The sequence below is a fragment of the Microcaecilia unicolor genome, chromosome 3 (assembly GCF_901765095.1).
Source record: "Microcaecilia unicolor chromosome 3, aMicUni1.1, whole genome shotgun sequence".
NCBI lineage: Eukaryota > Metazoa > Chordata > Amphibia > Gymnophiona > Siphonopidae > Microcaecilia > Microcaecilia unicolor.
The window spans coordinates 462,057,759-462,082,924 of NC_044033.1; the positions used below are offsets into that span (position 1 = coordinate 462,057,759).

The following is a 25,166-nucleotide window of genomic DNA, read 5'->3' on the forward strand; positions in this document are numbered from 1 at the left end:
AAGCACTACCAGGGTTGCGCAGAGCTGTACAATTAACAAAGAAGGACAGTCCCTGCTCAAAGGAGCTTACAATCTAAAGGACAAAAAGTGCAGTCAATCAAGATTGAGGCAGTCTAGATTTCCTGGATAGAGGTACAATGGTTAAGTGCCGAAAGCGACATTGAAGAGGTGGGCTTTGAGCAAGGATTTGAAGATGGGTAGGGAGGGGGCTTGGTGTATGGGCTCAGGGAGTTTATTCCAAGCATAGGGTGAGGCGAGGCAGAAAGGGCGGAGTCTGGAGTTGGCGGTGGTGGAGAGGGGTACTGAGAGGAGGGATTTGTCCTGTGAGCGGAGGATATGGGTAGGAGCGTAAGGGGAGATGAGGGTAGAGAGGTAGTGAGGGGCTGCAAATCGAGTACATTTGTAGGTTAGTAGGAGAAGCTTGAACTGTATGTGGTACCTGATCAGAAGCCAGTGAAGTGACTTGAGGAGAGGGGTGATATGAGCATATCGGTCTAGGTGGAATATAAGACGCGCAGCAGAGTTCTGACTGGATTGAAGGGGGGATAGATGGTTAAGTGGGAGACCAGTGAGGAGTAGGTTGCAGTAGTCAAGGCGAGAGGTAATGAGAGAGTGGATGAGAGTTTGGGTGGTGTTCTCAGAGAGGAAAGGGCGAATTTTGCTGATGTTATAGAGAAAGAAGCAACAGGTCTTGGCTGTCTGCTGGATATGGGCAGAGAAGGAGGAGTCGAAGATGACTCCGAGGTTGCGAGCAGATGAGATGGGGAAGATGAGGGTGTTATCAACTGAAATAGAGAGTGGAGGGAGAGGAGAAGTGGGTTTGGGTGGGAAGACAATGAGCTTGGTCTTGGCCATGTTCAGTTTCAGGTCGCGGTTGGACATCCAGGCAGCAATGTCGGATAAGCAGGCCGATATTTTAACATGGGTTTCCGCAGTGATGTCTGGTGTGGAGAGATAAAGCTGGGTGTCGTCAGCATAAAGATGATATTGGAAACCATGAGATGAGATCAGCGAGCCCAGGGAAGAGGTGTAGATTGAAAAAAGAAGGGGTCCAAGGACAGGTCCCTGAGGAACTCCAACAGAGAACGGGATGGGGGTGGAGGAAGATCCATGAGAATGTACTCTGAAGGTACGGTGGGAGAGATAAGAGGAGAACCAGGAGAGGACAGAGCCTTGGAACCCAAATGAGGATAGTGTAACAAGTAAATTATGATTGAGTGTCAAAAGCGGCGGATAGGTCGAGGAGGAGGATGATGGAGTAGTGACCTTTGGATTTGGCAAGGAACAGGTCATTACAGACTTTAGTGATTGTCGTTTCTGTCGAGTGTAGAGGGCAAAAACTGGATTGAAGCGGATCGAGGATGGCATGAAAGGAGAGAAAATCAAGGCAGCGGCTGTGAACGGCGCGTTCAAGTATCTTGGAGAGGAAGGGTAGGAGGGAGATGGGGCGGTAGTTGGAAGGGCAGGTAGGGTCTAGTGATGATCTAGTTATTCTCTCCTCCTCCACTTCCAGGGCTGCATATAAACAACTGGGAGGTCTGAATAAATAACTACACACTGACAAGAGAAATGTAATAAACAGCCTTCATTTGAATTAACCTTGATCTTAATAACAAAAATTGCTTTTCCCTCTTTTGTGTGCCCCAACAGATATCTGAAAACAATCTGATCTTGGAGTCCATAAACAGAACTTCTTCAACCTTAAAGTACATTTTGGCGACTTCTGGTAGGGACATGGTGGAGTGAGGACAGAAGGCTGAGGGCTCCTGCACACCCAAGCTTAATCTGCATTTAATTGGCAACATCGGTCTCTTTTCGACTTTGGGTGGAATTATTCTCCCATCTTTGCACCCCAATTACTGTTCTGGTGATGGTCTGGTGGTTGGATGGCCTCAAGTCTTACCAAAAAATAACAGAAGAAGGACCACACAACAGACACAAAAATGGCAGAGAAGAGCGTGCCCTCATCTCTGGCTCCCAGCTCCATATGGGCACCGGAGATGTGCGCAGCTATGGAATCTATCATGGGAAAATATTTTCAATGCATATTAGCTATATCAAATGGAAAATAACTTTACTACCTTTAGTAAAGATTTCCAAGCGATGTAGCAGAGAGTAATTAACATGGAGGATACGGTGTGTGACTTGGAAACTCTGCTTATTTACAAAGAACCCTTTTGGGGGAAAAGATTATTTTAAAGGTTTGGACTATTCCTGACCCTCCTTCTTTTTGGAATTGGCATAATTTTTTCACCATATTATGTTGATGGAGAAGCAGAGGGTGGGGGTGTCCTTGGAATGCAATAAGCAGTTCTTGTTTGTGTGGGGTCCTTATATACATTCCCTTTCTCCCAGAGCCCATAACTTCATATTGAATATGTTGTAATAAATAAATAAATAAATAATGGGGAGGGGTTGGGGTTGGGGTTGGGGTTGGGGTGTGGTCCTTATTTTTGAAAAGATGTTTTTTCTCTTGATTAGGAGGCTATCAGACACAAAGCTCCTCTTTGTTCTGATTGTTGCATCATTGTTCCCACTGTTATTGAAATTGTTTTGTTGTTCTTATTCTTGTTTCATGGGGGAAGCTCCATGGTTAGAATATCAGTCTAAGAACCAAAGAAGCCAGAGTTCAAATCCCACTGCTACTTTAGTGACTTTGGGCACATGACGTAAGCCTCCATCGTCTCAGGTACAAACTTACAGATAAATTCCCTACAAAGTACAGCCATGCTAAACAAGTTTCTTAGCATGAAATGGGGAAGGCGCACTTATTGGCTACCCAAGTGGATTTGAGATCCAAGATGGCTGCCTAGAGAGCTGTTGTACCAGACGCGCTCAATTTGTTCTCCCAGGAACGCTGCGGGAGGGCTTTGATTCCCTATGATTATGGGGAAAAGGAGAGGGAAAACTTGGGTTAATTCCTCAACTCCGAGTGGAACCCACCTTCTACAGCAGCCAACACTGGAGCAATTTGGAGTGGTTTCTGGCCTGAGTCAAACATCTTCCCCTGCTATCGGAGCCGGAACTAATGAGCTGGCCGACAGTGTAGACGGGGTTTCTTTCAGCCCCATCATGCGCATGGCTCCCCCGCAACCAAGAGGGTTGGAAGCTGGAGAAAGTCCTGTGTCACGGCTTCCTGAAGAGGAGCCGAGAGAGCAGGGAGGGAGCCTATCTTCAACTGTGTTAACATCGAGGGCTGACTCGGTGGAAGAGCAGACTGTGAGTACACTGAGGCAAATTGCTAATGCCCCCCTCTGGTTTTTCAAGCGGAATATGCAAAAAAGCCTGCCGTGGTGACATTAGAGTCACTTTGGGATCAAACTGCTGCCTTGCATTCCTCTTTACAACAACAAACAATAAAGAATTCAGCTGAAATTGAGCTATTATCCCAAGTTGCTCTCCAGCAAGCACAGACAACTAATCAACACACTTCTAAAATAGAACAATTGGGAGAGAAAATGCAATCTTTGGAAGTTATTAGTCAAACCTCAATTAGGGATAAAAATTATATGTTACAATGTTTAGAATATCTTGAAAATAAATCTAGAAAACAATTTGAGATTCACAAATTTTCCAAGACCTCCCTTAATTTCCCCGATTGATATGGTGAAAAAATATCTGACTGAGGTATTAGGAATGGCAAGTGATTCCTTGCCTCCTATTGTCCGGGTACAATACCTACAAAATAAATCAAATACAGAGACTCTCCAACCGAACAGAGGAGAAGGTATGAACCTGACATCATTTCTTGAATCATCTTTGGAAGTAATTTCCCAGAGGTTGACTGTTTTGGTTGTTTTTGCTTTAGAAATGGACCACAACACAGTCTTAAGACTTTCATGTTGACACTTAGAATCTAATTTTTTGGGTTCTAAAATAAGCATATTCCCTGATATGGCTAGAGAGACCCAGAAAAGACATAGTGCTTTTTTAACACTACGTCAGAGGACTTTAGCACTTGGAGCAAATTATATGTTAAAATTTCCTTGTATATGTAGAGTACTACACCAAGCCAAATCATTTCAGTTTTTTGATCCTAAACAGAGGATTTTTTAGTCTCAAAAGAGGATGTGAATGTAGTAGTAGGATTACCAGACCACACTGTATGATATGCTTAGGGAAGGTTTACTTGGTAACAACAACCCCACTGTAAAAATTCTGGGTTTTTTTTTAATTTGTTGAATTCTTGGATCCCATTACTTTATATTTCTGGTCGAAAGTAGAGTATAAACATTTCAATTGTAATAGATCATATTATAGAGATTGTAAATTTTCTCATATTGTAATCTTCTCTTGTGAGTTATTAAACTTGGATGAAAATTATAAATAAAATATTTTTTAAAAAAGCATGAAATGGGACCAGTAATAGCATCTTTCAGTACATTTAGATTGTAAACTGTCTGGGGACTGGGAAATTCCTACTGTACCTAAATATAATGCACCTTGAGCTTCTTTGAGCTAAATCCCCCTCCCCCAAAATAAATAAAATGACCCTTACTAATTGAATTTTTGTTTACACATTATCATGCTTGTGAAGGTAAATGTTCATTAGTTCATTGCCTCTATGTGTGATAATTCAGAAGAAAACAATTTCTCTGTAAAATCAGTTATGTTTGTTTCAAACTTTTATTTTAGGCCAGATATATTAAGGGGTTTCACCAGGGACAGCCTATGGAGAAATATTTTTGCACAAGGAGGGTGATGTGCAAAACACATAACTATACTTTCATAAGGTCATCCCTGGATTTCACCAATTTTTTGCCTGTGGAAAATATTTAGTAGAAACTGTATGATACTTAATTTCAAATGTGTTACGTATCTAACAGGGGCAGAATGACAGGATCTGGGATCCTGAGCAAAAAAGGTCATGTCCCACTCTCATCTAATAGAGACTATTGGTTCTACATCTGTTGTAATATTTCTAATTCACTTTAGACAAAAATACTAATGTATAAGACAAAGTTATTAAATCATGCTAGTGGTGCATCCAGGGCATACATTTGAAATAATCTGCATTTTTTTGCTTTCTAAATGCTGCCAAGGCAGTGGTTCTCAACCTATTCTCAGTTGGGACACAACTGACGGACAATGTTCAAATATGTGACATACTGCATACATTACCGTTATGGACCTTTGGTCTGACAGAGTATAGCAGTTCATATGAGCTAAATGTAAGCATGTTCCTCATCCACAAAAATCCAAACTCCCCTCAATAACACATGTACTGTATGTATGTTTGGAAACATGTTGCCCCAACAGAAAGTTACCTTGTTCTTTCCAACAATATGTCATCTTGTGTACATGAAGAGTCATTCTTATAAAATCTAATCTTAATCTAATTTTAAGCATTTATAACTCGCTTAATCCCAAAATAGGTTCAAAGCGTCTTACAATGAAATAAATAAACTAGAATCATACTTTAAATATGCAAAATTAAAAACAGTGATTCATATGATAATCATAAATTTAGTCCAGGTACTTTTCAAACAGGTAAAGTTTTAGACATTTCTGGAACAGATAATAAAAATATTGATGTTTTATGAGTAAATGTAAACTATTACAGATTTGGACTGCCAGAAAGGGAAAAGAGCCCTATAGAATTTTCTTCATACAAACACCCATCGATGAAGGAAAATTCAGCAAATATCGATCTGATGATCTGAAAGTTTGCTTTCTGGAAGGAATAGAAATCATATTAGTTATGTAAAAGGGTGCTAATCTGTAATAAATATTCATGTGTTTGTTTTGGACACTTTTTACACATGGTTTGCCTTGGTTATTTGGTACTTCCACCTTTGCTTGTTTTTTGTCTTTCCCTGTGGAAGGCATGTGGACCATATCTGTTCTTTTTCCATTTGGATTGTTTTGCTCTTTCTTTATCTCCATCATCATCTGTACTCCTATCTGAACACATCAGCCTTCCCCATCTTTCTTTGGCTTTCAAATCAAAAGAAGATGATGTAATCCAGTCTAAAAATCATTCCTGTATTCTGGGATCATTTTGCACTGACATGATAAAGGAAGCATAGTTAGTCAAGAGTATATTAAAGCTGGTCAGTCCCCCTTCAATTTATTTGTAGAACTTTATTTCTACGCATCTAAATTGACAATTGCACTATTTTAACCAGAACAAAAATTCATTCACTTGTAACCCAGCATAATTCAAAACCCAGTCAAAAGCATCTCAAAGCTTGTCCACTTAAAAAATATATATATTACTTGTAGCTCTGCATAAAAGATTTTGGTTGTTACTTTGCTTTCTGCCTCAGCAGATATCATACCAGGTTCGCTAATGAGAACACATTTCCTTGCCTTCTATTTATTTATTTGCTGCATTTATATCCCACATTTTCCCACCTATTTGCAGGCTCAATGTGGCTTACAATATAATACAACAACAATCACATTAATGGGATAAGGAGATCTGAATATAGATAACAAATAAGGTGCATGAGAATATCATGGCAATCATTTTAATCATTTATTTATATCATGTGCCTTTGATACATTTCATAAGTCTTCATTCTGTCCACTTTGCTCCTCACTGTTCTTTGAAAGATTGACTGCATCACAACCAGTTACACATTTGCCTGGAGGTCCTCTTGGCCCTGAATAGCCTCTCAAACCACGTTGCCCCATATATCCTCGTGTGCCCAGCAGTCCAGGAGTTCCATCAAATGCAAGTCCAGGTCTCCCTCTTTCACCTTAAACAGTTGGAAAAAGATAATAACAACTAAGTTAGCTTTTCATAAAAAAAATTAATTCAATCAGATATATCTGAAGTGTATATATATCTGAAGTGCTATACAAGTACACACTTCATATATATATATATATATATATATATATATACACACACACACACACACACACACACACATCTATCCAGAATAAATGGCCTGTCAGCAGCTTCTAGTATTTAGACTACAAGACTACATTGAAATAGAGGATAAAATAATGGGCAATATTTCTGCCATCTAATAACTCGCTCACTGTTACATCTCAGTTTCTTTCAGGCCTTTTTCAAATGTTGTAATCCCAACTAGAACAGAAAGGGAGCTGCATAATATGGATGGCAATGCTAGTTGGTCCCCCTGTCTACCTCTTCCCAGCATGCAAAGCAGTAAGTTAGATAGAGGAATCCAGACAATGCTATATTCGTAAGAATAATAAATTGGTATAAGGTCTGTGCAGCAGCACAGGATGGAAAGAAGAACAGTTAGTGGGAGGGAAGGGGAAAAGTGAAATAGGTGTGACCAGGTGTGACCATGGGTTCTGGCAAATATAAAGGCATCTACCTAGTGTGTGCCCTGAGTAGTGGGAGCCAGGTACACAAACAAATTTATTGATTGTCAGGACCAAGGCAGGACTGGAATGATCTAGGAGGCCAAATAAGCAGTTCACACTTTTATACACATCCACTCAATAACTCAGCTCACTCCAAATATGTGGTTCTGAACCTAACATTTACTTGATACTTTAAACCACTTATAAAGCAGCGGTGGCAAAGCCAAACAAACAACTCTTGTAAAAGCAAAAGCTATTTGTCTTTTAAGCTTTTCACTTCTGGTTGTCAGCAGAGCTTCTCTTTACTTATCTCCTATGTGGCAGGGGTTATACACAGTTCTCACTATGCTTGCTCCTGCTGCAGGGTGCAGACAAGATTGTCAGCTCACTTTAAGGAGCCTAGACATTTAGCAAATGATTAACACTTGCAAGTTGGCTGACAATGGTGGTGAGATTCAGGGAGACTGAGGTGCTCATGATCAAAAGTCGACACGAGCGCGCAAGCCCATTATCGCCGTTTTTGCGCACGCTTTTAACAACGTGGGATGATCAACGTGGTTCCCGCCCTAAACTGCAAGCACGCCCAGGCACTTGCGCACAGGACATTTAAATGTGAGCTCAGAAGGTGATTTCATGATTGGGGATCCAATTAGCTGTATCAGGACCCTCAGGTTTTCTACAGAGGTGATAATTACTACAATCCTCAATCCATACGATGTTCCTTGCTGTAAATCACAAGTATAGCCCAGAAATAACTTTCTCATCACAAGTAGAAGATATGAAGAGGGGTCCCCAGTCCCTCTAACAATCCAGACAGGGTAGTGGACCTGACACCTGCATGCTTCAGTCTAACTCCTTTTTGCATAGTATTTACAGGTCCAGGTGACACAGTACACAGGTACCAATTAGCTGGGTGTTATTTTACTCAAGCTTGGCTGTGAAGCTCTCCTCTTGATGTGTAAAGAGCAGAGGCCAGGGAAGAACTGGTACCTAAGATGTGAAAGGCAATTCTATAAATTAGCACCAATATCCGCATATGTTACAGAATAGTAGTAGATATGTAGGGAAACAGGCACCACAAATTGGCACTTATCCATGTATGTGGCTGGTGCTGTTCTGTAATATATGCGGCATTGCCATTCCTACATTTGTGCAGAGGAGGCATACACAAGAGTGGAGTGTAGGCAGGCAATGGGTGAAATTGCCAGATTCATGCATAATTAACAGAATAGTGTCAGTTCTGCGCAAAATTGCTGCAAGACAGCCGCAAACACTTATCCCTGCCATAGGCATGGAGTAAGTGATCACAGCTACATATTGGTGCCTATCTCCCTCCCTAATGGATGTTCCTGCTGCAAGTAATCAGCACATAAACATCTATTCCTGCATATACAGTATTTTCGAACAGGATCTACGTCAACAGATCCTATTCTAAAATACTAGCAGATATTAATATATTCCAACCTGGAAGTCTCAATTTTGATTTCTATATCCTTTTTAAAATTTACCTCCACATCTGGTTATTGTTTTATATTCTATCGTAATCAAAAATATTGTCCTGGGGCGATCCAAAATGGTGGCTTAGAGGCATAGGGCTATGCAGCACTCCTGCTTGATTTTGGGGGGATTTAAATTTCCTTCACAAATGAAAGCTAAGCTGCAGAATACCAATTCATAGGCAGCTTCTGTCTCTACCAGGCTGATGGACATTTTTGTTAATCAGTCCATGGAGGTACGTCTACTTTGGTGTGTCCTCGTGGCGCATCAAGGGTGGAAGGTGGCTTCTTAGCGGCACTGGATTGAGATATCACCTTTATCCTGGAATTGTGATTCCCTCCAGGGATGCCTTCCTGGTCAGCTGAACCAGGAGGGGGGTGGGGAGAAGATTGGAATGGAATGTGCAGCCTCTTTGTTGGGTAGGTAGTGCTCTGTATTCCAGTGCTACACCCTATGGGCCTAAATATATTGATCCACTCTTTCATCATTATCTATTTTTATTTTTTAATTTTCTGTATTACCTATAACCTAGGTGATTTACAATTTAAAACATATATAAGAAAAACAAAAAACAAGATAATAACATATCACATAAAACACATACATTTATAACCCAAAAGTATTGTTTTGCTTCTAATCCATACCATCCACTGCTATTACATAAAAAAACTTCTGCAAAGAACTGTATTTTTAACAATTGGTTAAACTGAGCCACCTTGCTGCATAGGCGAAGTGGTGCCAGAAGGGCATTCTATAAATGAACCCCCACAACAGAGAAGGCAGATAGACTCATTGCAACATAATGAACTTTCCCAACCGCATCCAATGACAAGCGCATTACATTCTCTGAGCACAAAGCTCATCATGGGTTGTAAACATGAATGGCTTGAACAAAATACTATGGGGCTACTGCATATAAAACACGATAAACCAAAACCAGTGCCTTAAAATGTATGTGATAAAGCATTGGCAGCCAAAGCAGAAGCTTCAGTATTAGTCAACTAGATTATTGCAAAAAACTTTACAATGGTCTGAGGATGAAAGATGTCCGACAGTTGCAATTATTACAAAATACAGCCATAAAATTGATTACAGGAAAGGGAGGGGGTGGAGTCAAGATGGCGGCTCGTGCTTGAGGCGTTGCGGGTCGAGTTTGCTGTTCTCTTAGACTTTCACGTCGAGAGTTTTTCCTAATGCCGCATACCAAGAGAAAGGGGATGGTAAAGGGCTTACCGCGGCCAGCCCTTGTTCCTACCCCTACTCAACAAACTCTCCTGCGATTCCTTTCGAGCACCCCAGCTGGAACCGGTGAGATGGACCCTGCGATTGGAGCGACCGGAGGAGCGGCGTCTCCACTAGGGGCTGAAACATCCTTGTCCCCACCGGAACTTAATCCACCGCTTTGCCCTGCAAATCTTCAGGCCGCGATGAGGACTCAACAGAATCGGAAGGCGGTGACCGGAGGGCCTCAGACTGCGGTGCCGTGCCCCAGGAAGCAGAGGAGATGACCTTGGAGCTCGCTGCTCCCCAAGCGGTAACTTTGCAAACTATCTGGGCAGCTATTCAAAACTTAACTAAAACTGTCACTAAAACAGCTCAAGATACAGCGTCGATGGTTAACAAAATAGATTCTTTAACCCAAGCTCTTGAGTCTGCTAAACAAGAATCGTTAGCCCAAAGTGTACAGACCCAAACAGAAATTACCTCTCTTAAAAAGGTTACAGAAGCATTGATAATTGATAAAATAAAGATGGCTTCAAAGTTGGAACAAATAGAGAACTATAATAGACGTTTAAACTTGAGGATATTAAACTTTCCTATTGCTATTGGAATTTCACCGATGGATTTCTTTAAAAAATACCTGCTTGAAGTTTTGGCATATCCGCAATCAGCTATACCACCGATTAATAAAATATATTACCTTCCTGAAATTAAACAATCCAAGGCGAATCCAATAGAGAATGCTCAACCTCTAGAATTGAATCTTCAGGATATATCGGCTTTGTTGGAGGAATCCATGTCGGAAGTTTTAAATCAAAGGACTCTTTTGATATCTTTTGTTTTTGAGCAAGATTTAAATGCGTTGTTGAAACTTTATTTTAAAAAATCTCAAAAACTATTTTGTGGTCAAAAGATATGGATATTTCCGGATGTGGCAAGAAGTACACAGGACCGTAGGAAAATTTTCCTTGCTTATAGAGAAGAAGTTAAATCTATGGGAGCTAATTTTCTGTTGGCATATCCCTGTAAATGTTGTATAAAATATTTGGGAAATAAATATGTTTTTTATGAGCCAGAACAACTTAAAATGTTTATAGAAAGTAAAAAGCTGTCTAGATAGTTGGTGTAAAGTAATTAAGATATGGTAGTGTAATTCTGGGTTTTAGGGCCAGGCCATATGCCTTTTCTCTTTTTGAAATACCTGATTTGATCTTCTCATCTACTTTATCCACCCCCTTACAAATAATGGTGGTCTAAGGAAGCACTTAAAGAATTTCTTATAAAAGGTTTTCTTTGTTTCGAATGCATAGACTATATACCAATAATTTTGACAAACTTCAATAATATAACTCAAAATTCGATCTATGTAATTCATGCTGTGTTGCAATTTATAAGTTTGTCTTGTAAATGTTAAGAAATTAATAAAGAATAAAATAAAAAAATAAAAAAATTGATTAGAGGGGCAAGAAAGTTTGACCATGCAGCACTTCTCCTGAAGTCAGCACATTGGTTACCACTGCCTCATCGTATCATCTACCTCTCCCGATTAGTAACATCTCATTCACCTGAAAGCTTTAAGATTCTCAACTCATTCTATCCCCCCCCCCCCCCCCCACACACACACACACACTTGTTATGTCCTTTCTCCCCTTCCTTTTTCCTTTTCTGTAATTTAGACTGTAAGCCGCCTAGATTTTAATGGATTTTGAAAGTAGCAGCCTTTGGGCTATTTCAGCTATGGCTGCCACCTGTCCTCAATGTTTTACCTACCACTTTATTCCCACCTAACACCACCCCCCACCCCCATACAGGGCTGACAGTTATGACAAATGCCACTATTTGAACAAGATTTTTTTTAATTGACATTAGTCAGAGTATTCATGCCAGAGTTTGGTCATATCCAAGATCACACAGTAGCCAGCAGTTTGAATAATGTGGTGAGCAAAGAAGATACCAGAACCTTAGTGTGATATGGTATGGATGTTGGCTTTTATGGCTAAGAGAGGCCTGTTGTTAAGTCATACACTTGACCCTTGACTGTTTTTTATGATGATACTTTAGGTGCTTTACCTAATTCAACGGTGGACACAACTGCAGTTCCCCAGAGCCCTACTCTCCCCCACACCCTGAGGCCTACCTGAGTACAAATGATTCATGTAAGTGTTCCTAGGTAGCAGTAGTCCCCCTCTGCTACTCTCTGGAATGATGCCAGGATCCAATGTGCTACCTCTGCCTCTTGAAGGGGTCAGGAAGAGGATCAGAACACATGGAGGGTTGGAAGGGGGATCAAAACTCATCATGGAGGGTTGGGAGGAAGCTCAGATACTCTTGGTTGGAGGTGGTAGGAGGATTGGAACTCATGGGGGAGTCAGGAGGGGTTTCAGGAACTTTTAATGGGGACAATATGAATATCTATGTTGCTATTTCACAGAGACCCTAATGACGTTGTTATCTAATATTATTCACAGGAGTTTTAATAAAGGTAATTCCTGTTTTCAAATTCAACTTTATATCCTAGCAGCATTTGACACTATCAGTCATTACATTCTTACAAAGCAGTTAGCCTCTGTTGTTTTAGAACCCCAGCAACAGGCATTTAAGATAGTGTTTCAAAACACCAGCAACAGATTAGAATGGGGAATACAAGGATAACCCGGTTTTCTTTGCAGTAACATGTTCATCAGAGTTCCTCCCTGTAAGCCATACTGTTTAACATCTACATTACCCCTGTTTGACACCTGTTTGCAAGTTTAGGCCTTATAAGTTGGCGATATACAATTTTTAGCACCATTGGATGATTCCATCTCAGCAGCACTGGAATCTATAGTAGTCTGTATGAAATTGATAAATACTTGGATGTCAGTAAACACAATGTGTCTACATATTGAAAAGACCATGATTACACTATTAAATAGAGCTCTGATTAGGAACAAACTAAGACATCTGAAAACAGATGAATAGACTCCTTCCAACACTTTTGAATCTAAGAATTTGGGAGTTGATGCGATCACACATTAAGGATGTAATAGGTAGGGCCTTTTTAAAGCTATGGCTGATATAGGGCTCCTTTTACCAAGCTGCAGCAAAAGGGTGCCTGCGCTGGCATCAGCGTGTGTTTTTCATGTGCGCCTAGGCCCACTTTTACAGCAGTGGGTAAAAGGGAAATCTCTCTTTCCTGCAGGAAATAGCCATGCGGCAAGTAAAGCACTTGCTGCGTGGCCATTTCAGGGGAAGCCCTTACCGTCACTGCCCGATTACTGCCAGATACACTCTGGCGCTATAAAAATAAAAAACTTTTTGTAGCACCGGATATGACAGCACACTAGGAGTGGGAAGTACCGCTGGGCAGCTACCTTAGCCGGCGGTACTTCCTGTTTAGCGAGTGGTAAGTCCGCATTGGGCTTACTGCTGCTTAGTAAAAGGGGCCCATAGTGATTAAAATCATTCTTGGATGCTGACAATTTCCATAAGTGGTTCAGAAGGAAAGTTATCAGTGGGCTACCATTAAGACAGGTTATATTACCACAATCATGCTATTTTAGCACAGGATCCCATTTTATGCAATGAGACTGTATGCTAAAATAGCACCACTTGTGGTAAAATAACTGTCAGGAAACACCTAACCACCCACCTGGGGTTAACCCATGACCACTTAGAGGGTCTATCTCCAGCACAGCTCAGGTCCGCCTGCACCTGCCACTTGTGCTCTACAATTGCACCCTCCTCTCACCGACTGGGTCACAACCACCTCTGAGTGAATCTCCTGCTCTCAAATTATCCCCAGTGATTTCTAGGTTACTAGAGCCCACACTCCCACTGGTCCCACAGTTCCCAGAAAGCACTCACAGACCCAACACACAAACCACCAGGATTCTTTATCAGTCCAGACAGGTAGAATCAACAAACTGAAAATTTATTGTCTTAAAAATTAGAACAATGAACAAAAAAAGTGCAATCAGCAAACAGGTAACTGAAATATGGATCAATTATAACACTATCTAAACATTTGTTTACTTTCTAAAAATACCTGGGGAGATCAGTAAATATGCTGCTCACAGACTATCAAATATAACTGATCATAGGGCCTCAGCAAAGAGATCTGTCTGTCTCTCTCTTCTCCCTGGCTGACTGGAGAAAAAGCCAGTAAATTCCAAATGAAAATGAGCTCCTGGGCCAATAAAAGCCCAGATCAACAAGTTTTAAAAGTATACTGCAGACTTCCTTTCCAAAAGGCTTAAACATAGAAAACAGCCTTGGTTCTGCAGGAGCTTCAAAATATAAACATGTACCACCTGCTGGCCAAACAAGAGAAATTCACTTCAGGAAATAAGGCAGTTTTACAGGCTTAAAACACACTGTTCTGTCATAATAACCCATCTTGATAACTTCCCCTCTCAGCCATTAGTTATATCATGCCTCGATTATTGCAATGGGGCTTATTTGGGACTTCCTGATGATATTTTTTGTTCAATTCAAATTTTTCAAAATTCCCCGGATTCTTTGATACATGGAGCAAGTAAGTTTGAACATATGCTCCCGTTCTTGTATTCTTTACGTTAGCTCACACTTGCATGGTGAGTTATAATCAAAGTCCTTTCATTAAGTCATAAAGCTTTAAATGACGAAACTCCTGCATGCATTTCAGCTATGGTGACCATTTATCAACTCACTTGTACACTTAGATCAAAAGGATAAAATCTTTTAGATGTTCCATGTTTATTTGATGATTGGAATTCCTTATTTGGAATTTTTGGAAAAACTTTAATAAATATTAAATTTAAAATAGTCTTTTACAATGAATGCATGGTCTGTCATGCATGACTGATTGAAACATGATCACAAACATTTGTATTTGCAAGCTGTGCATTGTGGAACAACTGTGAACTTAGATCTACAATATGGGTAATTTTCTAGCATTCAGAATGAAATTGAATGTGCACTTTTTCAGATTAGCCTTTCCTTCTCTTTTAACAATATCAGGGGGATGATGTTGATAAAGATAGATGATTCATAAGATGAGCCTAGAAACCAAGCAATATTTTATTGCCGTTTTTATGGTTTGCTGTCATTTTATTTTTATGCTGTTTTATTTGACATAAACTAAATATGTAAGTATGTTTTACGCTGCTTAGGTTTTAGTAATAATGCAGCATTGAAATGTTTTTAAATTAATAAATTATAAACTTGTTCATATTTCTACAGTATAAGGTGGAAATTAAAGCTCTGTATCCTGAATTCTACCACACAATAAACCATTTTCCTATTCCACAACAGGCTGTTTAGCTGATTTGATTTCTTATGGATACTGTGGTCATTTATATCCACTGTGTTCTCGAAGAATATGTATGACTGAGTTATTATTGTGATGACAAAATAAGGAAGTGGGTGAAAGGAATGGAGGGAAAAAGGATGGGAGAGGGACTGAGGAACCATGTGAAAATGGGCTGTGTGGATTGGACCATATCTAGGTTGAGAAAAACTACTAGAAGGTTTTAATAAAGATAATATATAGCACAGTTCACAATATACAGTAAGAAATGTAACCTGATATCTGAGCAGGATTTTTATGCCAAAAACAACAAAAATATAGCAGAAGATACCCCCCCCCCCCCCTGAGAAAACAAACAAGAACCAAAAGTACGAAAAAGGGGGAAATGACCTATGAAGTTTCAACACAGGGATATTTATTAAAAGCTGATCAATGCAAGACAAATTTTTATAAAAAGACTTGACACAAGATTTTTATGTGATCAAAAAGATTAATCATGCTGTACTTATTTATCAGATTGTAGAAAGAGAATTAAAATCTTTTTTTTCAAGTATTTTTCTATCCAACAGCATCATGGGTTGATAGGAGAGCACCATCTTTTCAGTGCTCAATATTCTCAAACCAATTCCTGTGCCCACATTCTGGATCTTTGTAAGTATATAGTAATTACCTCTGGGACCTTGGTCTCCTTCAAAACCTACAAGCCCATAGCCTTTGAGGCCCTTATCTCCTTTGTCTCCAGATTCACCTGAAATTTAAAAATGCAAAATGTTCATTCTCATTACAACAAACCTTTTACTTATACTCTTTGAGCCCAGTATTCAGAAAATGCTGAGCTCCTAAATTTATGCGCCTAAATTAATCTCCTAAATTAACCAGGACACAGCAAGTAATACCCTAAATGTAGAACGTGTAAGCAATACTCAGGTCTAGTTAGCCATCATTTCAGACTGTTAACTGGGTAATACCGAATAAGGGGGTCTTTTACAAAGGTGTGCTAGCATTTTCAGCGAGCAGTAAACGCTAGAGACACCCATATATTCCTATGGGTGTCTCTAGCATTTAGCGCATGCTAATTTTTAGCATGCGCTAAAAACACTGGTGTGCCTTAGTAAAAGGACCCTAAAATTAGGACAGCAGATGGGAGGCCCTTTTAAAAAGGCACGTAGGCACCTAAGCACGTCCAACACATGTCAAATTGGCACTACCACCCGGCTACCACGTGCCCTGTGTAGTAATTCCATTTATGGCGTGCATCCAAAATGCGCGGTAGAAAATATTATCTATATGGCGCTTACCTGGCAGTAATCATCAGTTGATGCATGCTGGATGCTTACCGCCCGATTAGCTCATGAGACCTTACTGCTAAGTCATCGGGTGGTGGTAAGGGCTCAGACCAAAAATGGACATGTGCTTGTTTTAATTTTGCTGCACATCCATTTTCCAGCACATAAAAAAATGCTTTTCTTTCCAGGATCGCTGAGTAAATTGACCAGCATGGGTCCAAAACATACGCCTACACCAGCGCATGCCACTTTCAGGCGCGCCTTAGTAAAAGGGCCCCCCAGTTAGCTACCTGGTTAGTGGTCTTAATATCACCTCTAATGGGATAGCATCTGTGGCGTAGCAAGGGGGGCGGGGGGCGGTCCGCCCTGGGTCCACGCCGCTGGGGGGTGCCGCGCGCCAGTCAGCGTTGTTCGTTTCCATGCTCCCTCTGCCCCGGAACAGGGTAACCTGTTCCGGGGCAGAGGGAGCATGGAAATGAACGACGCTGACCGGTGCGCGGCACCCCCCCCCCCCCCAGCGGCGTGCACCCGGGGGGTTCTTTCGCTGGGGTGGGGAGGGTGTCCTTTCACCAAGGGGGGTCACGCTGCACCGGGGAGGCGCTGCACCCAGGGGGCAGGGCGCATCGGCGATCCGCCCCGGGTGTCAGCCCCTCTAGGAACGCCACTGGATAGCATTTCCGAGTCAAAGCTGAATCTGGATATTCAGGACTGGCTGGAGTCTGGGTACTGGCATCGAAAATCTGATTTCTTTTTAACTGTGGTGGCTGGTATTCTACTTAACTGCTGATCACTGCAGTTAAATATCAGGCCTTGCAATTGTGTCATACTAACTGCTGGTGATTGATGGCAGATAAAGACCAAAGAGGCACATTTAGTCTGCACTGTTAGGTTTTTAGGATTGTAACTGCTATTTCATGTGGGTAACCTCCCATACTTTCGATTAGTGGTAACTGCTGCTCTGTGCAGCTAATCCATGATTTCATTTAGGGTTCTAGTTAGTTGAAGTACATGACAAAACTCTGGCCAATATCTCATAAAGAGCAGAATTATGCTTACAGACTTCTCAGAAACCTATGAATGATGGATATATTTTGTGCTGCTATAGTTGTACATTTTTCCCTCAATTTCATTGTTTCTCTAGTAGGTGTTATTAGAGAGAACTGTACAAACTACATGAAGGTCCCAATAGTCAAAGGATTTATGCTCCTAACTTGGAAAATTATGCTCATAAATTGGCCTATTTGAAAATGTCCTAGGGTTGAGCCTCAGTGCATAACTGTATACTTAAAATTGCAATAAACTCCTAAATTTAGGAACATAAAAGGGAGTGGCAAAGGTGTGGATTTAGGGCAGGGAAAAGAAGTTAGGAGCTTAGCACTGATTTTCAGCACTAGCCCCTGGATTCTGTATAGTGAAACTTAAATTGCACGCGCAAATCTGGTCGTATTCTGGATTTGTGTGCGCAACGTAATTAGAGGCCCTTTTACTAAGCCACAGGAAAAAGTGGTCTGCGGCAGTGCAAGCGCATCTTTTGGGTGCACACTGGGCCAGTTTTTGCCACGTCCTGAAAAAGGGCCTTTTTAAAGGGTCCGAATATGGACATGCGGCAAAATAAAAACCAGCGCGTGTAAAATTTCAGTCTGAAACCTTACCGCCACCCATTGACTTAGTGGTAAGGTCTCAGGTGTTACCCAGGCAGTAGGCATTGCTGCAGGGTAAGCGCCATGCAGTAGAAAATAGAAAATACAGTGCACTCCATTTAAGTGCACGTCGGATAAGTGCATGCTCTGTTTAACTGCATGCCGTACTTCGGTGAGAGAAGATCCACCAGCAAGCGGAAAACTCAAGCACCCCACGGTAAAAACAATAATTTGTAAAAGTGGGAGTACGACCAAGAACATCTTCCAGTTTCTGGTATCCTTGGTCGTACTCCCACTTTTTACAAATAATTGCCGTACTTCGGTCCCATTTTTAGCACCATCAATTTCTATGGGGACAAACTTCGGTTTAGCGCACCACTGATAAGTGCAAGATTCGCTTATATGCATGGTTTAAGACCGCTCCTCTGCAGGAAAAACTCCGCATAAGCACGCACATGAAATATAGAAGCCGATTGGCGCATGACAACCAACGAGATTTCAAATTTACTGCCCCTTTAACTGCCACAGGCAGAATAAGCGAAAGAATTTTGATAGAGTGTACACTGGGGTCGTCGTCGTCGTCGTCGCAGCGGAACTGTAAGACTTTAACACTGACTGAACGAATAGAAGTTCTTAAAAAATTAGAAAACAAACAAAGTCAAGCATCTATTGCTAAAGAATATGGTGTTAATCCCAGTCAAACTTCACGTGTCTTGAAGCAGAAAGGCCAGCTTCTGGAAGACTGGCAAAACAATACAAATCCACAACGGAAACAAAAACAGGCGGGAAAAGCTGAGGAGGTATAAGATGCTCTTCTTCGGTGGTTTTCTCAAGTCAGAAGCAGACAGTTTCCTGTCAGTGGTCCACTGCTTATGGAGAAAGTTAACCAGCTAGCTGAAAGTCTTGGACTAACTGAATTCAAAGCCACTGTTGGATGGTTGGAAAGATGGAAGGAGAGGAACAACATAAAATTAAAGAAACAGCATGGTGAGAAACAAGACGCTGATGACTTTGGTGCTGAAAATTGGGTTGTTTCAGTTCTTCCGACCATCTTGAACGAGTTTACACCTCGTGACATTTTCAATGCTGATGAAAATGGTCCCTACTGGCGAGCGATTCCTGATGGAACACTTGCATTCAAACATGCCGAAACTACAGGAGGTAAAACGTCGAAGGACCGACTGACGATCCGCCTCTGCTGCAATATGGATGGAAGTGAGAAGTTGGAACCCCTCATCACTGGAAAGAGCAACCAGCCCAGTTGCTTCAAGAAAGTTAAGCGACTTCCTGTGTCATACAAGGCTAACGCAAATTCATGGATGACTGGGGAAATTTGGAATCAGTGGCTAAAGAAGTGCTGCACACAGGGATGATGTCAGGCTGTCCAACGTCAATGTGGTTTTCCTGCCACCAAACACTACCTCTCTGATCCAACCTATGGATCAGGGCATAATAGCCAATTTCAAACAACATTATCAGTCTCTTGTGCTACATCATTTGATGAGCGTTATGGATGACCAGACTGGCAAGGATAAACGTGCTGTTGAACTGGCTCGTAATCTATCACTGTTGGATTCCCTACATATGCAGAAAGAAGCTGGAATCATGTTACACAGGCAACCATTGTGAACTGCTACAAGCGGGCAAGCTTTGTTAAGGATGTGGAGAGGGACGAAACAGATGCAGCTGTTGCAAATGTGTCAGATGAACAGGTTATTGACATCCCAGCCGGTGTTACTGAAGAGGAGTTTCATCGCTACATAGCTGTTAATTACGATCTACAAACAGCTGATGACAGCACTGATGTTGAGATATGCGCCTACATGCAGGCAACAACGGCTGATGATGAAACAGATGATGAAATGATCAGTGAGGCACACGCTGACGAAATTCAACAACCTCCTCCTGTCACTTTTGCAAGAGCGCTGGAGAGTCTCAACACTGTGCGGGCCTATCTGGAGGCCACTGGATGTCAGTCCAATGACAGTTTTTACCGTCTGGCAGACGTAGTCTATAGAACTCACAGACCCAATAGTGTACAGAGGACCATAACTGATTACTTCAAGTAAGCCTAGCGTCAGTTAACGGAGACTGTATACTGTATGTATAATAATAAACAGTACTGTACATATGTTAATCAGATGTCAAGCTTCTTTGGGTCACAAGTGCACACTCCAGTTAACTGCATGCATTTCTTTGGTCCCAGACCCTTGCACTTAAGCGGATTGCACTGTATTTTCTACCATGTGTTTTTGGCACATGCCAAATTAAGAATTACCGCCTGGTAATGCTGATTTGGTGCTTGCTGGATGCACGTAGGCCCTTACATGCCTTCGTAAAAGGGCCCCTTAGTTAACAAGCTAATCAGCACTGATAAGTGACACTATTGGCACTAGTTGCTTAACTATTGACACTAATTGGCATCAATTAGAATTTACATGCACAACTGTCTAAGCGTATTCTGTAATGCCTAAATTCTAAGTCACAATAGTTGTAAAGGGAGCGTGGCTATAGACATGTCATGGGCGTTTCTAAAATCTATGTGCATTGTTATAGAATATGCCTGATCCATGCATAATTTAGGTATCTGCATTAGCACCAATTTTTACTTGATGTAACTGGTCGCAACTACATTTAGGAGTGTGGATGAATGCTGAGCGTATTCTATAAACCGTGCAGAACTTTAGGCATATTCTATAAAATTTAAGTGAATGTAACAGAATATGCCTAGGTGTATTTTTTTTTCTGTGGAGAATTTTCAAGCGCCATAAATAGAATCTAGCCCTAGACTCATAAATTAGGCTCATAAATCTAGGTAAACGAATAGCAGACCTAAATTTATAAGCATAATTTTAAGCTCCTAAATTAAGATGAATTTAAAGCTGAAAAGTTAAGGGCCTTACTTTATAAAGTTTATGCTTCTAAATTACAATCCTGATCTATGCTCCAAAATAGATTATGCTTGAATTGCAGCTTCCCAGGTTGAGCTCCCTGGTTACAGCGGTGGCTAAGAAGACCACCTTGCCAGTGGAAAGGGGCATTGCGCTAAAATACCTACAGATAGTAAGTTAGAAGGCTCGCTGAAACAAGCCTTTGAAAAGACCTCTTTGGGCCTTTGACAGTGTGCAGCTCATTCATGGCAAGAGCATGCCTGAAGTGGCATCAACAGTCAGCAACTCACAAAGGGCGCCATAACGCTCAGCTGAAGTATAGTTGGCCTACTTGGCAGATGCTATTTATAGCAAAGAAAAAAGCACAGCAGGGCTTCCAATATTAGAACAACTGAGAGTTCTTTATGACATGTTACGGGTTGTGGACCACAGTACGTCTTTTTGAATTGTACCTTGTTGAACTTTTCAGGTTTCCTAATTGCTGTTTGCCACCTCAGTCTTACCTCTCATGTTGGATCCCTGCATTCCACTGACATAAGCAGAAGTGCCAACTATCTCCATAAATTTCTACATAGCTGTGGTGTTCACACAGTGGGCATGCGCCGAAAGAATGTGCCCAAGGAGCAGGCCATGCTCCTTGGGTCAAGCTCTGATGGGAGAGCCCTGCTCTTGTTTTTATCCTTTTTTTTATGATGACACTTATCTTTTTTTGTTGTTCTTTTCCTTCCTTGTTTTCCCAGTCCAGGATGGTGCTGATCGAAACTCCCTCTTAAACTCTCAGGCATTTCTCATTCCTGTGATTTATGATCAATGTCCTTTCCAGTCCAGGAATTTTCAACAGAGGTGTGTCTCAGGCTGCATTTTCTTCCCTTCTCCCTCCTGTCGCATCTCTCCCTTCCCGGCCCCACAATTCTCTAGCAATTCCCTCTCCCAACTCCCCTCCCCACTCACCCCCATGCCTTAAAATCACTTCCAGTCTTTGCCCAGGCAGTGCCACTCATAGGGTTCAGAAAACAGGAAGTTGCATCAGAAGGGATGGGATGGTTCAGGAAGAAAGCCCAGGTGCAGTCCACATGGTGGTATGTGTGTGTGGGGGGGGGCATAGGGACACGAAAGAGTTATGTTGAAGAACACAAGAATAGTGACACACTAATGGAAGATACTCAACATGGTGGGAAAACAGGGGTAAGGAAGGAACAGATGCAGCGGGAGGGAGAAGGAAGGAAATGCAACATGAAATACACCCATTGTTTAAAATTCTGGTATGGCTTTTGAGAGTTTGGGATCCTGACAGTGATTACAGTGCTGCTTTTTTGTAATTCTTCTTTTCTTCCTACACTTTCTGTTGGTATGATTGTATATTGTTCCTCTGATTTATTGTACTTCCTTTTTATTTTCCTGTTGTTTGACATTTGTAAACCGCCTTGGTCTGTGAGCCAGTTAAAGGTGGTATATTAAGAATACATAACCTAACCTAGTGTACTTGATAAAGATTTTTAAAAATGATAAAAGAGGAAGGTGCAGGGTCATCTAACAGTAGTAGCAGATTTCTTTACCACTGCCTCAAAAGAAATTAACATCATGAAAGAAAAGAGGCAAAATCAGCAGGAACAGATTAGCGGCATGTTTTTGATGAACTTTCCAGCTATTAAAATTCTTGTGGAGGCTGAACCATGATGTGCTTGTATCCTAGAAACTGACTACAAGGATAATCTCTTGAAGGCTAATTAAATTTTATTGGCATTTCGACTAGGATCCAGTCTGTGCAACATTATATCAGAAGCTGTTCCAGATGTTGCATTGCTGTAATCAATAAAACTTCTGCGTTGACATTCTAATAACAGCAGTATATACAGTAAAAATGCCACTAGAATAGAGATGTAAAAGTTAAGAGTATCCCTAAGACTATAAGAGGGTAATATTCAGTCAATGACAGCCAGTGTTTTTTAAAATACTGATTATGGCTGACTGTTATCCCCAGATATTCAGTGCTGATCCATGTGCGGGCCCTGGCACTCAACATCCGGGGCTAATTGGCCTAATGCTGGCCACTGGAGCTTATGCAGATCCTGGCCAATATTCAGCCAGGGCCTGCATAAGACAGTTCTTTGGGCCCTGGCTGAATAGCGGCCGGAATCCACATAAATTTCAAAGTACAATCTTTGCCCTATGTGGGTCCTCCAACCCTGGAGGAGGGGTTGGAGGACCCACAGCTCCTATACCATGACAGTAACAACCCCCCTCCACTCCCCCACGGTCTAGATAGGCCCTCCCAAGCCTACCTCAGTTCCCTAATGGTCTAGTGGAGGTGATGGAGGCAGGAGCGAAGCCTACTCGCTCCTGCCCCATGTCAGCTGTCTTAAGAAAATGACTGCCGCAGTCTCTCATGGCAACCTCAAAGTACTACACAACTACTGTGATCTCAGCCATTTTCTTGAGGCAGCTGCAAGGGGCAGGAGTGGGTAGGCTTTGCTTCTGCCCCATTGCTCACACTGGACCTCTAGGGAACTGAGGTAGACCTGGGGGAAGTATGTAGACTGGGGGGGGGGGGGGGTTGGGGTCATTCTGGGAGAGAGGGAAGGTTGTTATTTTTGCAGCCTGGGGAGGGTGCCTGGAGTAGAGGGGCGATGATTTGGAGAGCCTGCAATATTCAGTGCCAGCACCCGCATAGCTAAGTGGGCCAAATTAAGACAGCTTTTGAGAATAATGCTGGCACCCACATAACTGCTGGCTCCTCCCCAACGTCACCCCCTATTCTACCCCAACCAGCCCATTTTTTATGGCCAGTCAGAGCCGATATTCAGCAGCACTGAATATCAGCGAATGGGTTTTCATGAGCGATTTAAGCAGGTAGAAGCCTCTCCTGAATATTGGGCAGTTTTAGAGTACACTTTTTCTAGTTTAACAAAAACTACCGCAATGAAATGCAAATGTAACCTTATAAGTAGGTAATGTCATGCCTAAGGAATATCCTTGAAGTGATAACCCTTTATGATTGGGTCCAAGGTGTAACTTGGCTGAACTGAAAAAACTCAGGAGCTCTTTCACTGAGGTGTAGCAAGGTTTTGCATTTACCCTACATTAGTAGCAAAACAATTGTGTACAGTAAGTGCAAAGCCTGGCCAGTAAATGCAACGGGCATGTCAAGTATCTGCCACATGGCATCTTGTTACCTGCAGTGCCAGACAGTGTAGATGCCCACACTATTTGCCATGACAGGTAACATGGTGCAATCCCATGAATAAAAAAAATAATGAAAAACAGATCTGCCATGGTTCCCACACACTCTCCCCACCACCACCACCACCACCACCACACACACACATATGATCCCATTTCCCCAGCCCTATGAACTTAGCCCACCAGACATCCTTATCCCCAGACACCCCTAATCACAACTTCCAACACCCCCCTTCTTACAGGTGGCATTACACAGATAAGCCCCTCTCCTGATCTCAAAGAAAATGCTCCACCCCTGGCCCTATTCCTACCACAGTGGGAATTACCTAGAGGTGAACCTTGATGGTGTAGTGAGTTAAGTAGACAGTGATCGCCCTCTGCTCCCACCTCGTCAAGGTCTGGGAATCAAAATGGCCACCATGACCCTTAGCTGTAGTCTCATGGTGCTACTACTTGGGGGGAATCCTTCCATATAAGAAGATTGTCTAGGGGTTATGGTGGCCTTTTTGATTCCTGGAGCCAGATGGGGTGATAGTGTAGGCAGAACATTCCTGTCCTGGTCCACTACACCACTAGGAGTCACTTATGGGTAAGTGGGGGGGGGGGGGGGGCTGGGGGCCAGGGGGTTCTTTTGACATGTGGGCAGGGCTTGGCTTCAGGGTACGGGCTTATCTGGTTGATGCCATATGGGGGTGTTGGGAGCTCACACTAAGGGTTGGAGGATATGATCTGGGGTGTGTCATGGGCTTGAAGGAGATGATTAGGGGGGTCAGGGTTGGAGTATGAAATTGGAAGAATGAGGGATCAGAGGATCAGATTAGGGGGTGGCAGGGGGGCCAGAGATCTGTGACAAGTGTGTTTGGTGCTGAAAAAAATGGACTGCAGGTAGTGCACC

At 42.0% G+C, this 25,166-nt stretch overlaps 1 protein-coding gene across 1 annotated transcript in view; it reads right to left on the reverse strand.

The window, feature by feature from the left end:
* Nucleotides 1-6,510: 6,510 nt before the first annotated feature.
* LOC115464806 (collagen alpha-1(IX) chain-like) overlaps nucleotides 6,511-25,166 on the reverse strand; it is a 97,033-nt gene continuing 78,377 nt past the window's right edge. The window contains exons 17-18 of the mRNA XM_030195166.1: nucleotides 15,945-16,022; nucleotides 6,511-6,704 (exon numbers count right to left, since the gene is read on the reverse strand). Coding sequence (XP_030051026.1) covers nucleotides 6,511-6,704; nucleotides 15,945-16,022 — 272 coding nt within the window. The remainder of the gene's footprint in view (nucleotides 6,705-15,944; nucleotides 16,023-25,166) is intronic.